The sequence below is a fragment of the Dendrobium catenatum genome, unplaced genomic scaffold, assembly GCF_001605985.2.
Source record: "Dendrobium catenatum unplaced genomic scaffold, ASM160598v2 fragScaff_scaffold_1593, whole genome shotgun sequence".
Classification (NCBI taxonomy): Eukaryota; Viridiplantae; Streptophyta; class Magnoliopsida; order Asparagales; family Orchidaceae; genus Dendrobium; species Dendrobium catenatum.
The window spans coordinates 864,088-877,400 of record NW_021320055.1 but is presented as its reverse complement, the minus strand read 5'-3'; the positions used below and the strand labels follow the sequence as shown (position 1 = coordinate 877,400).

The 13,313-nt window shown below is 33.0% G+C and overlaps 2 protein-coding genes across 7 annotated transcripts; one reads left to right on the top strand and one right to left on the bottom strand.

Moving 5' to 3' along the window:
• The first annotated feature begins 257 nt into the window (after nucleotides 1-257).
• LOC110104290 (WD repeat-containing protein 25) lies at nucleotides 258-5,743 on the top strand. Of its 3 annotated transcripts, none has more exons than XM_020833317.2 (4): nucleotides 258-593; nucleotides 1,398-1,562; nucleotides 3,127-3,611; nucleotides 5,080-5,743. In XM_020833317.2, exons 1-4 carry the CDS (start codon nucleotides 317-319, stop codon nucleotides 5,449-5,451), a joined length of 1,299 nt encoding a protein of 432 aa, XP_020688976.1. In that variant the 5' UTR covers nucleotides 258-316; the 3' UTR covers nucleotides 5,452-5,743. The 3 variants fall into 3 exon arrangements, with proteins under 3 accessions (XP_020688976.1, XP_020688978.1, XP_020688977.1); XM_020833319.2 differs by having other exon boundaries at nucleotides 5,021-5,222; XM_020833318.2 differs by lacking the exon at nucleotides 5,080-5,743 and adding an exon at nucleotides 4,743-4,997.
• Nucleotides 5,744-6,567: 824 nt separating this feature from the next.
• Nucleotides 6,568-11,626, bottom strand: LOC110104293 (dolichol-phosphate mannose synthase subunit 3). 4 transcript variants are annotated; one of them, XM_020833325.2, is made up of 6 exons: nucleotides 11,337-11,626; nucleotides 11,098-11,179; nucleotides 9,761-9,822; nucleotides 7,390-7,520; nucleotides 7,105-7,212; nucleotides 6,568-6,887 (listed from the first exon to the last, which is right to left on the bottom strand). In XM_020833325.2, the coding sequence occupies exons 4-6, from the start codon at nucleotides 7,489-7,491 to the stop codon at nucleotides 6,828-6,830; spliced, it is 270 nt and encodes an 89-aa protein (XP_020688984.1). In that variant the 5' UTR covers nucleotides 7,492-7,520; nucleotides 9,761-9,822; nucleotides 11,098-11,179; nucleotides 11,337-11,626; the 3' UTR covers nucleotides 6,568-6,827. The 4 variants fall into 4 exon arrangements, with proteins under 4 accessions (XP_020688984.1, XP_020688985.1, XP_020688982.1 ...); XM_020833326.2 differs by having other exon boundaries at nucleotides 9,786-9,822; XM_020833323.2 differs by lacking the exon at nucleotides 11,098-11,179.
• Between the last annotated feature and the right edge of the window lie 1,687 nt (nucleotides 11,627-13,313).

Here is a 13,313-nt window from a genome sequence, read left to right as displayed (position 1 = left end):
TTAATTAAATTGATGGCTATTTTAGTCATTCATAAAGAGTGGATGAACAATTTTAATCTTTTTTCTCATTTTTATTTGTTTATATATTTTGCTTAAGTCGAATAATAATATTTATTTCGGATGGTTTGTAATTAGTCTGATATGGCTTAAATATCTATTATAAATTATCGCGTGTTTTGATTTAATGAGTGGTTTCACAAACTGATCGAATTCCGATTGGCGGGTCATCCTCGATTCAGATATCAGACCCAACTGGACCGGGTAACCAGAGAATTGAGACTGGAGAGGGTGGACGAGGAAGTAAGATTCTACGGCCATGGATCTTCTCTGCAGAGCTTATGCAAATACTTCCGATGATGAAGAAGGCGATAACAGCTCGCGTCCCATCTTACCCGCGAAGAAAAGGCGGTTGGAAGGGTATTCTTTCCACCCTATACCCTTCTCTGCGGCGGCCAATCATGGCCGCCTGTCTTCTGGCGAGCCTGGAAAAGCTCCGGCGATCCCAGGCAGATACGTCTCGAAGAGGGAGAGGGCGATTCGTTCTGCTTCTTCAATGCCTGCGGATTCTTTTCCTCCGGTTATCATACCTCCTGGTTCTTCTCATCTTTTCTACTTTATTATACCTAGGGTTTCTAGTAAATTCCTGGAATTATTCATTCATGATTTTGGCTCAATGTAGAAATCAAAAAACTTTTTTTGTTGGTTTAGAAGCTGTTTTGTTTGTTGTTGTTTAGATTGCTCTTTATATAGAATTTAATACTATTTAGATAAAAAATTTATCTGTAAAATACAGTCTGTTTGGGTCAATTTTACGTAGATAGATAGCATTGTATAACCATTTATTCGGATATCTTTCTTATTTATCAAATGTGGTGTTTTTTATTCAATACTGTCTTCAGAAATTTAATGTTATCTAGAAATTAATATTAATATTGATTATTATATTTCTTTTATTCCCATTTGATTTAGCGAAGATTGGGTAAACGTTCAAATATCATCAAAGTAGTGCTTAAATGCCAATTATAAAGTTGGGTTTTAAAAATACCAATGAATCAAATAGCGGTCATCCGCCATTCTCTCAATAATATTAAATTACATCGCAAACAACATTGAACCAAACCACCTCTCACTTTAGTCATCAGTTACTCAAACATTGAGATTTCAGAAGATTTGGTCGAGTACATTAAAATGTGATCAGAATGCAACTGAAAAATGAAATTCAAAGTTTTCACTAAGCCAAATATTTGGTATCTGCTAATAGTCATTTTGAAGATGCCAATGAACCAACCCCTTAATTTGTTTTACATTAAGTAAATGATTATGCTCAAATCTTTTATGTTTTCATAGTTATTTTGAATGGTTTGTTGATTACTTGTTCTGTTATGGCTTCTTTTCAGATGCAGGAACTCTGTCTGATGCAGATCTTCCTGGTGATGTTAAGGCGCTGTTAAAAGGTCATGGCAAAGCTCATGTACATGGCAACAAAATATCTGGAAAATTGTCAGTTAATTTGAAGGGCCATAGTAAATCCATCAATTCAATCCAATGGTCGCACAATCATGGTTAGTTATTCCTTTTGATGTTATCTTCATGACCGTTGACAACATGATTGACAGATTATTCATTTTTATTTCAGAGCACATTTATTTTATATAACACTGCCAATAGTAGATATGATCCAACTGTACTTCTTTTGCTCAATAAAAGGCTTTGAAATTTACTGATACAAAGAATTTGTTACATAATTTTCCTAAAATAACTACACCATTATGAGAAAGTTGTTACTCACTACATTTTTAAATGACCACTTCATCGCCAAAATAACTTCATTATTGAACACAAGATTCCCTCAATGAGAACCTTATTATTTTTCCTTGTACTTTGTCTTTTGCAGTTCTTAATCTCACTTTGCATAGTGAATCATTTTTTGCATGAATTTTCTTTAATTATTTTGATTTCACTGGCTTATTAGATGAAAAATTACTGCTGCTAAAGTATTGACACCAGAAATACATTAACCTAACGGTCATAACCTATAGTTACTTTAGTTACTGGTGCAGCTACTACATAAAAAACAACATCTTAACGGATCAATGAATTGTGATATGGTACGTTCTTTACATTGATTCAAGCCAACTGATTTTCAAAATTAGATATATAAAGAATCAAAAGATGTGATTGTTTTTTCCACAACCTTCTTGTATTATACATAACATGAACGAGTGAAAGTGTTGACTCATTGGATGTGAGAAAAATTGCTCTTTTAATATAAAGCTTTTGATACAAAACCTTTTTTTTTATTTCTTTTAACCAAAATAGATTTTATTCCAACATGAGAAGGACATACAACCAAAAGGCAAGCATAGTAAAAAAAAATTACAAAGCTGAAGAAAGACACATTAACCCACAAAAAACAAAATAAGCTAGAAAAGATAAAAAATCTGAAGTGCCGGACTCAGAATGACCACCCGGTTGCCAGGCTAGGACCATCCATTGGAGGAAATAAGCATCCGTGAGAAAACCCAAATACGAAATCCACCCTTGAATACACAGAATAAGGATCCACCAAGGTTGCCAAAACAAGCCATGGCCTTCTAGAAGGGAGTGCAAAAAACCTGCCTCATCATAGTCCTAAAACAAAATACAACAACCCTCAGCCTTTCCTTCCAACCACAAAACATCCAAAACCATCAATCAACCAACAGGATGATACACAACATTAAAAGAAACCACACAATTACTTCTTTTTAGCTTTCTGGCTACGTCGCTTGCCACCGCTTTAGACAATATGAGACGCTTCCAAATTATACACATCATCATCTATAGTGTCGATGTGAGTACCAACATCCCCACCTAGCAATGAAGAAGACTATCCAACCAGTCGTTATGATCCAAATAGTTGCCCATAACTTGGCATTCAAATCTTTTGACGAAATCAGCTCAATAGAAACATTCACCAATGCGACAAGTGGTAATATGATAGTGGGTAATGCTGGCCCTAGGGTTTGACTTTACTGGCTTCGTAATGCATGCATAATATGAATTGAGCATTTTTAGAAGTTTGTCAGAGGTCATATTCTGGCTTATGCTTTAGCCTTTTGTTTAACAAATGAAAACGATGTGCAGCACATCTTCTTGCTTCTGCTGGAATGGATCAGTCCGTCTTTGTTTGGAATGTATGGAACAAGGCACAGAAGAAAATATGCACTTTCACCCATCATAAATCAGCAGTGACAGATGTGAGGTGGTGTCCACAAGGGTTGTTTTTACTTTCTTGTGGATACGATTGTTCTTCAAGGCTAATTGATGTTGAAAAAGGGGTGGAAACACAACAATTCAAGGAAGATCAAGTTGTTCAATCAATAAAGTTCCACTCAGCAAACTCAAATCTTTTCCTTTCAGGAGGTTCAAAAGGCTTTATTCGTCTATGGGACACTCGGGTTAAGAAGGTGGTTCATGAATATCTCAGACATTTGGATCCAGTCCTTGATGTTGAATTTAGTGTTGATGGAAAGCATTTTATTTCTTCGACTGACACATCAAGAAGCAACATTAGTGAGAACTCTATTATTATCTGGGATGTATCACGACAAATTCCCTTGTCAAATCAGGTTTGTGATGCCTTAATAATTCTAAAATTAAGTTATAATTTTCAGATATTATTGACTAGGATGTATCATCTTTCATCTTCAAATGAGCATTTATCATCTTCAAGCAATGCCATCTTGTCAAAGCATTACCATAATTGCATCAATTCTTGCTATTTGTTTTGTTTATAGGTTAAGTTTCGGTCAAAATTTGCGTGCATCTTGAATATGGTCAGGTTGGTGATGTGGCATTCACTGGTTAATGATCTGTCACATTTCTGAAATAAATTTATAAGAACAAGTTACGTCCAGATCTTGATATCCTAAATCAGTCCCAAAATTTTGGTCGAGTTTCTCAATATCCATGAGGCATGTTTGATTGCCACCATTGATTCTCCAATCCACAATATTTTTTACTTTATTTAGATCTTAGCAATCTTTTCCTTGCATGAAAGCCACATCTGCCATCACTCTCCCTCAAAAGAAAGTTTTTTTTTTTTTTTTTTAATTATCAAATATCATATGCTACAAGTCCATTCAACCTTGTGGTTTTTGTATGGTAGTCAACTTGCATTAAAGAATACAAACCATCATAAGTAGAGGAAAGAGTGGTCAAACAACCAAAATCTTCATAACTCCATCTTTGAAACCGAAGGTCCGCGGATCTATTAAAGAAAGGTTTATTGGAAGATGAAACAGTAATTGATATTCTACATGAGGCTCTTGAATGGCTGGCCAAATAAGCAATTGACTTTGATTTGATGAAGGAGATGGTGCGGTTGCAATATGATGCGACAACTTTGGACTTGCTGCTTTAATGAAACTTCAACTCATTTAACAATTAGTATTTTTGACATTCTTACAGCATAACTAATCCATAATTAAAAAAGTAAAAAAAATTACATTCAAAGGCGAACCCCCTGACATCCCTTTATGTCAGGGGGACAATTTCCCTCCCCTCTTGTTATATTATTCTTTAGGTAATTTGTCTCTCTTCATCAATTTTTTAGTCTTTATTACAAGAGTTTTTAGGTAATTGTACTCCTCTAAAATTTTTAAAATACTATTGTCTTTAGGCAATTGTCTCAGCAAATAGTAAATAGAATTCATCATTTTATTTATTCATTTTAAAACACTATGATCGAACCTCGCCAGGGAGCGCTGCCCCTTTGGACCCCCAATATATCAAGGAAGCATACGGAGATAAAGGATATGAACAAATAGAGGTCGCTATTGATCCATTTTCTTGTAGTGAAGGGTTGAGCCAAATTCTAGGCAACACCAACAGTTACTTATAAGTTTTCCCCCTTGAAAATTATGGCCGTTTCCGCCTCTGATTACATTGATATGTAAACAAAGTGATTCTTATTTATCTTTAACACTGACCTTGCAATTAACTTGTGCTGAACCTGTTCTATATCAGTTGTCAACAGCTACATATATGCATATAGGCACAGAGAGCAGCTATAAAAAATGAAGTGTTTCTTCTCAGGTGTATACAGAAGCCTTTACATGCCCATGCATCAGATACCACCCCTCAGATTGTTGCTTCATTGCGCAATCAAACGGGAACTACATAGCCATTTTCTCAGCCAGGCCTCCTTTCAGATTAGACAGGTACAAGCGGTATGAGAATCATGGAGTCTGGGGCTTTCCCATTAAGTGCAATTTCAGCTTGGATGGCAAGGAAGTTGTTACAGGTTCCTCTGATGGATCTATATACTTTTATGATTATAGATCTGCACAACTTATTAGAAAAATTAAAGCTTTTGAGGAACCATGCATTGATGTTGTGTTCCATCCTTTGATTCCTGATTTAGTTGCAGCTTGTAGTTGGAATGGTGAAATCTCTGTATTCGACTGATTCAGGCTTGATTTTGAACAGCTTTTCTACTGATTTTTAAAGTAATTTTTTAGCACAAAAAGTAAATTTATTGTACTAAAAAGTTACTTTAAGAAGCAGTAAAAAGCTGCCCCAAATGAAATCTTATACCCTTACCTTTCTTCTTATGAGAGAGAGGAGTTCCAATCTTTTAAGTTAAATATTTTTTGTATTATTACATAAATTTTGAATCTTTTTGGAACAATTTTCTTCCAATCTTTACATGTACTGCAATTACAGCTATCTTTATAAAAAATTTCAGCCGTCTCAAATAGTCCTTTGCACTCAATTTTTACTTATCATTTTACTTTTATTCCAAAAGGTATGCACTTGCTAGCTTTTGTTTAGCATAATAAGGTTTCATTTGAGATGACTTTTTACTAGTTCTTAAAGAAAATTTTAATTTTTGTACTAGAAAGCTACTTTTAAGAAGCAGTAAAAAAGCCGTCCCAAATAAAGCCTTCTTTAAGACGACTTAATTATTATTTTTTCAAGCATTTTTGGTATTTTTATTAAAAAAAATTTATATTAAAAATTACTTTAAAAAATAAAAAAAATTCTCAAAATAAAACCTACATTTTCTTATCAATGCAATCAATAAATATCAAATCATATGGAGGGCCTATTGTAATTTTCTTTGAATACTGGTCTAATTTATATCATTAAAATTGTCCGATTAAGCGCTACAAATATGAGAGAGATAAATAGATAATTTTGGAAAAAAAATTATGATACAATTTATATCAAAATGATAAGATTATATGCATTCACAATTATAATAACAATGAATTAATTATTTTAAAGAATATTTTAATTAATTATTAATTTAATATATTTAAATTATAATTTGAATATTTTATCTTTTCATCTAGACATTTTAATATATTTTTATTCAATACTTTTTATCAAGTTGAGCCAATCTAACATTTATGAAAGTTTCAAGCCTAAATATTGGTATAAACATCCAAATTGAATTAGAATATGTATTTCAAATACTTCAAAATTTTACTTTACATTATTTTTATACATCAATATTTTCAAACTTCTATATTTGAAATATTTTAAACTTTTTTTACTCCAAATCAAATAGCCCATAAGTGAACAAAAAATTGAACAAATTTTGATATAATAATTTTAAAATAACATTACATGGGCAAATTTTCTAACTTCTTTTTAGAGTCGAAATTCACAAAAACCTAGAATGAAGTTGCTTTCAAAACTCCACAACAATAAGATTTCGTTTGGGACAGCTTTCTTACTATTTTCTAAAGCAGATTTCTAATAAAAAAAATCTAAAGAAAACAGTTAGAAAGCTATTCCAAACAAAGCCAAACAAAACATATAAAAGTTGTCTCAAGTTAATCCAAGCCCACATCAAGTCCTTTCTTCTTCAGAAATTCCTTAGCTTCTGCAATATCCTGCAGCAAAATACATAATAATCTAATTAGATGAGGCCAACAAAGTTGGAAAAGGAGACTACAGGCTTAGAATGAAATCTTTGTAATGGTGATAAAAGCTTCTCAAATCAAATCAAAAGGTTTTGATACCTATTCTGTGGCAATAAAGTTATACAATTGACAACAGGATAAATATGCCAATGGATAAATATGCAAATTAAACTATTATATAAATAACCTTATGTAACAATTGAGCTTCTTGAGGGCAAGTTGGGAAGAACATCAAACCAACTCCAACCATTAGAAGACCATAGCATCCCAATGAAACAATCAAGTATACTGGAAGCTGAAACAAGAATTATGAAACAAAAGGAAGATTAGAGAGGTTAAAAAGCTTGAATATTTAGTCTTCATTTGGGACAGCTTTCTTACTGCTTCTTAAAGCATCTTTTTAATACAAAATTATAGCCGTCCCAAATAAAGACTTAATCACTTGAGTAAACAACATGGAGCTGAATCTTACCAGCCAAGCATGGCTACTTGGAACAATGGATGCTTCCAATAGGCCAATCCAAACAGCAGATACAGCAACAAGTAATCCCAAAATCTTTAAGATGTGCTTCATTTTATGGTAGCTTATGTTTTTACTAATATCTGCAGGACAAAAAAAAAAACAATATGGCTAGGATTCAATCAACAGAGTCAAAGAGCTTCCTTGGATATGTATTGACATTAAAGTTTTGTTTGTGATGGCTTCTTACAGTTTCTTAAAGAAGAAAGCAAAGAAGCTGTGAGAAAGTCGTCCCAAACAAAAAAAGGTCTTGAAAATATTTGTCATAGCATTACAAAATTGTAAAAAAACTAAAATTTCACCAGAGCAATCTTAATTGTTTAATAAGAACCTTAACGAAATACAGATTTGTAACAACTTCTGATTCTCAGGTAAACAAATGTTAGGCTGGTTCACCATGAACCAGATCTACTACAGGAGGCAGAACCTATCCGCCTCCCTTGGTCTTGCCCGCCCACATTGAGGGCCCCACTAGTTCACTTGAATTCAAATTGAAAAGGAGGAGGCGGCTAGGGCTTGGGAGGGAAATTAGATTAAGAAAATTTTTGTATCAAAGAGCATGAGATGTTTAGGAAGGGATTATGTTTTGATTTATTCCCAATTAGGGTTTCTTGGCGACTTGGGCTCTAAACTCTCTTGTCTAGATATTTGGGAGAGACGAACCTCCTCTCGAATTGAGGAACGATTGTATCTTTGCTTTTTATAAGATAATCTATCGTTTGATTGTTTTCCACCATTTTTTCTTCCATTTTCTCGTTGTTTTACCGATTATTGTTAGTTTTGCTTGCGAACTCAAGTATTTCCCATTATGTTTACTTGCGAACTCAAGTATTTCCTATCAACAAACAACTATTTTCATGGATAAAGCATTCTATTTCTTATAGAAAATCAAACCTACATATTGAAATTAGAAAAATTAACACGGAAGTGTTTCATTTGTGTTAAAGTGAAAGTCACAAAGGATATTAATAATAAGTTAATTGTGCATGATCTATGAAGCACTTAAGTTATAGAAGGCCACATAATTCATGCCGTATACATTGCAAACAGTTACTAGGAATCTTTTGTGAAATACAAATCATGAAAAGCTCAAGTGAAGTATTCTATTAATTTAAACTTGAAGAGTGGAATCTAGCACAATAATTTAACAAGTTTCTAAATCCTGTTTAGCAGACTAGTCTCTTATACAGAGAGAAGGAGACATTCAAGTTTGACAAAATTATTGTAGTGATTGAGGTCTTCAAGTTGTATAAATATACAACAACAACATCAAGCCTTTATCCCACTATGGGGGTCGGCTACATGAATCCTTTTTCTCCATTGTACCATGTTAAAAGTTAAATTCTCATTTAAATCTAATAAAGAAAGGTCATTTCTAATATTTTCTAACCAAATCTTTTTAGGTCTACCTCTACCCTTCTTAACATAAGTCAAATCTAATACATCTACTTTCCTAACCGGATCATCAAGTTGCATAGATATAGAACAGGTAAAAATTATTCAGTTAGGTAATGTAATTAAGGCGCATTTTGCTTCTATAAATTAAAAATCATGTTATGCAAACCGAAGGGGTTAGCTAAATTCATTATTTTGTTAGATGTTGTCAGGGACTAACATTGATCTCAAGCTCCATAAACCTTCTCTAACTTCCCACAAAAGTTGTATTTTCAGCTTCACACTCAAAATGAGTGAAAATAAAATCACCCTTTTCTAAAACATATTTTTAAAATAATATTAACCAAAAAAGCCCTACGGCGACTGCATTTTCTTTAATTCATGATTTCTCGGCTGACGAGAGATATTATTAGGTGATTTTTTTCCTTTCAATCCATCACAAATGATTTATAGGATTAATATAATGTAGTTGGTAAATTTTGTTCCCATGGTAGTGTTACCATCATAAAGTTTATCTACTTTACATACTCATAAGCATTATACTTCATAGACCATGTACTCGATTATTAGCTTGCATTTAAATACACTTACACATCCACACAAAATATAATATTTGTAGTACAAACACAAAGTTTTTTAGGGAAGTGTTGACATTACGACAACCCGCACACTGAGGACGGAAGATCTTAACAATAAACCAACAGAATGAGATGAGTAGAGATTTAAATTTAATCCAATAGATATAATATGGTCAAAATATTAGATATTCACCAGAAGAAGAAGAAGAAGAAGATTGAATCATAAAAAATATAATGACATCTATGCAAAATATCCGTTAAAAATTAATTTATGTAGCTATTGCAACATTTCATCAAAAAAGAGAAAAACCACTATCAAATCAAATAAATAAATTTACAACATTAATCACCTTCCCATGCATAAGAAGTGCGCACCTGCTAACTCATTGTGAAAGGCTGCTCAACTAGTAACCTGAAAAAAGTACAAAATCAACAAGTATGAATTTGCAAGAAAACACTCAGTAGAGACTAAATCAACTCGCTAAGGCATAGACAGCAAGGAACAGAGAATAAAATATGATCAATAACATGCCACAATGACTCAATATTTGAAATTCTGCAATAGGTCCTTGAGGCATTTTATTTTCATGGGGTGAGGTATAAGTCACAAGGCATTTTGAGGTATAAGCCTCAAAATTAAATCATTAAATTAATGAAAATATGAAATAATACATAACATAATAACATTAAAATAAGATGCTAAGGTAAAATAATAAAAAACTAAAGTAAGGCTATTCAAAGTCAAACAATACTACAAATAATGTTAAATAAGTAGTCTTTGACATTATCATTTCAATATAAATAAGTAGTAAGAAGTTATAATTTATGAATTCAAAAGCCAGTTTCACTCTCATTGTAGTTAATTACCTTCTCTTCCCTCTTAAACAAAAAAAAAAAAGAGTTTCCGACAACAAGAGGAGAGGCAATGGAGGAGTAATGACGGTATAACAATGGAGGTAGCGTGATCAGGTGAGGGCGTGAGAGCACTGTGTTTGTGGGTTTGAGACCATACAGTTTTTCTCAAGTTTAGTTTGGTTTAGGTATAATAAATATGCTTAATTTTATTTACAAAGTTTATAATTAAAAATTTTAAATTATTTAAAACTTAATTTTTTAGGCCTATACCTTTTGAATATTGCGTTGAAATTGCATCGAGGAGCGCCTCACCCCCACGATGGCCTAAGCCTCATTTGTCAAGCATGAGATGAATACCTCATTGTTTTTATTTTTTAAATTGCGTTGAAGCATGCTTCTAATTGCGCGATTTTAAATCATGCAATGGACAAGGTATAGTACATTAAATTTGTTGTAATTAATATATTGATTAGAACAATGTTTTATAGAAAGAACAACAAGAAACAAAAAACTAGTAAACAATGATAACAATCGGTAGAATCCATAAACTTCGTGTGGAAAAATAACAATCTATGCAATTGAAAGCTAAGATAACAATGAAAATAAACACCGTAAAAGAAATACACAACTTAACAGCCCTTCTTCTAAATTAGTAATCAAGTTATCTTTTGAGTTGCATAAGCCCTCTTAGCTCAGCATGCTAAGGGCATGCATCAATTACCACAAGATCTCGCCATAATTCATGCAAAAACACATAAACATGGATTTTTTTAATAAGATCAAAGGATAACAAATTACTAATCATGGTTATAAATATAACACTGATTATTACCCAAAACCCCACAAATTCAAAGTCGATTACACATGCAGGAGAAATTTAAGGGGCTCTTTAGATTCATGATTTAGTCCAAATCCTGCCAAACAGAAAAAATGACAACTTTAAATCTTACAGAATCTTAAATCCCGTTCCTTCTTCGTTTTGCCTTATATCCCGAATTAAGCAAAATCCGAAAGTTAGGCGGATTTACGGGATTTAGGAGAAGAAGCACGCCAAAGGAGAAAGATCATTACCTTCGCGGCGAGCTCCTGTCGACACTTCCGATCCGACGTCGCTGAAGGAGGCGGAGAAGCTTCGGACTCTTTCAAAACGCTGCTTTCACTCAAAGCACGCGAAGCCGAAGTAGTAACGAAGAAATGGCGACGAGAAAAAGTAAACCCTAAAAAAGACGGGCTTAAGGCTATAGGAAGAGCAAAGACCGAGACTAAAGAGATGAGAAATTATACAAATAGATGGGCAATGGCAAAGATTGTACAAACTCCGTCGTTGCTCCGTTGAGCTTTCTTTCTTTTTTTTTGGCACAATGAGGCCAACTTAGATTTTAATTGGTACTTTTTCTTCTATTTTTAAATTAATTTTTAATACAAAATTTTGTTAAAATCATCTATTTGGATAATTTTCTTAATTTTTTTAAATTAATTTGTTAGTATAATTTTTTTTTTAAATTATAAATTTTTTATTAAAAAGTTACTTTAAGAATCAGTAAGGAATCAATCTCAAACGACGTGTAAGTTAGAAAATTTGTTTTAAGCAAAATTTTTATATGTAATTTAAATTGATTAAATAAATATAACTATGTTTAATTTAAAATTTAAATTATACTTACAAAATAATATAGTTAATTAAAATATATTTACTTAATTTTTTTTTCTTTTTTGTATTGGAGAGTTCTCACCGGAAGTTTCCTCTTCTCTTCACATATGTGTAAGGGTTAATGGAGTGAGAAGTTGTGTAAATAATACACTTATGTGTTAAATATATAAATGCTAAACTTTTCAATCTTATGTATGTAAATTTTTCTGAAATTTTACTGAAAGTGAAAAGTATGATTTAGATTTTATTATGCTATTCAAAATTTAGATGATCATATTGCAATTTATGGGGTTGTTTGGTATCAGATTTATCTCGAATTTATGGTAAATCCTATAAAACGTCTTTCGAGCGCTCTGTAAATCTCAGTCCTCTGCCAATCCCGGATTTGCGGATTTACAACGTAAATTTGAGATTTAGCAAATCCCTCAGTTCGACGAATTTAAGAATTAACGGACAACGGGATTTATGAGCTTGCGAGCGAGCTAGCTCCCATCGTGAAGGAAGGAGGAGGCGAAGATTACCTTCGCAACGAGCGAGCTCCCATCAGACTTCTAATCCGAGGCCTTTGAAGTTGCAACCAAGGTTGCTCCCTAGTCCAAATCAGCTTCCATGAAATTGATGCAGTAGTGATTGACAACTAAAGGGTGATAAGGTAATACATGTTTGTTATTACAATGAGATTGCACTCAATATTGAGGGGCTTCCTTTGGACATGATAATAGATCATGGGAAAGGGTTTGCCTTACTTCAACTGTGCTCAAGATGTTGACGTAAACGACCTTTCGAGGTTGCATCAAAGGTTTCCCCCCAGCCAATAATCGTTTCCCACAGACAACGCCAAATTGTTGTGTCATGGAAATTTTTTATGATATAGAGATATAGAGTTTAGCATCTTAGCTTTGTACGAAAATCTAACACAAATAGATAAGAAAGATAAGTGCAGCGTTCATAAGAGACACTATAGTTTTTACTTAAAAGCCCCTAAAAATGGGAAAAATCACAAGGCCTAGCCTAATTTAAATGATTAGTATTTGTAATTGATTACAAATGATTTCATTCTCCGGGGGAAGAAGTTAGCTCAATATAGCATTATACATCATATAGAGGACTTTACATGGATGCAAGAATTCAACAACATCAAAGCTACCCTCAAGAGAGTGTTGTCCTATTCATTGAACTAATAGGATGATATTCGGGTGATAGATGTAGGAGGGACCATAGTCAGCAGATGTCAAAAGGACTGTAGCTGGGCAATAATAGTCGGAATGATCGTAGTTGAGCAATGGTGGTTGTAAGGACTATAGTCGGTGGGTGTTGGAAGGATTGTAGATGAACAACAATGATAGGAAGGATCATAGTCGGGCAATGGTTGTCGAAAGGTACTGTAATATACAAGT

What these genes read in the sequence shown, in the direction of transcription:
- LOC110104290 (XM_020833317.2), top strand. Translation starts at nt 317, where the DNA reads ATGGATCTTCTCTGCAGAGCTTATGCAAATACTTCCGATGATGAAGAA. An exon ending in TCCGGTTATCATACCTCCTG is followed by an intron (nt 594 to 1,397) that starts GTTCTTCTCATC and finishes GCTTCTTTTCAG; the next exon opens with ATGCAGGAACTCTGTCTGAT. An exon ending in AAATTCCCTTGTCAAATCAG is followed by an intron (nt 3,612 to 5,079) that starts GTTTGTGATGCC and finishes GTTTCTTCTCAG; the next exon opens with GTGTATACAGAAGCCTTTAC.
- LOC110104293 (XM_020833325.2), bottom strand. Translation starts at nt 7,491, where the DNA reads ATGAAGCACATCTTAAAGATTTTGGGATTACTTGTTGCTGTATCTGCT. An exon ending in CAAGTAGCCATGCTTGGCTG is followed by an intron (nt 7,213 to 7,389) that starts GTAAGATTCAGC and finishes TTCTTGTTTCAG; the next exon opens with CTTCCAGTATACTTGATTGT. An exon ending in AAGCTCAATTGTTACATAAG is followed by an intron (nt 6,888 to 7,104) that starts GTTATTTATATA and finishes ATTTTGCTGCAG; the next exon opens with GATATTGCAGAAGCTAAGGA.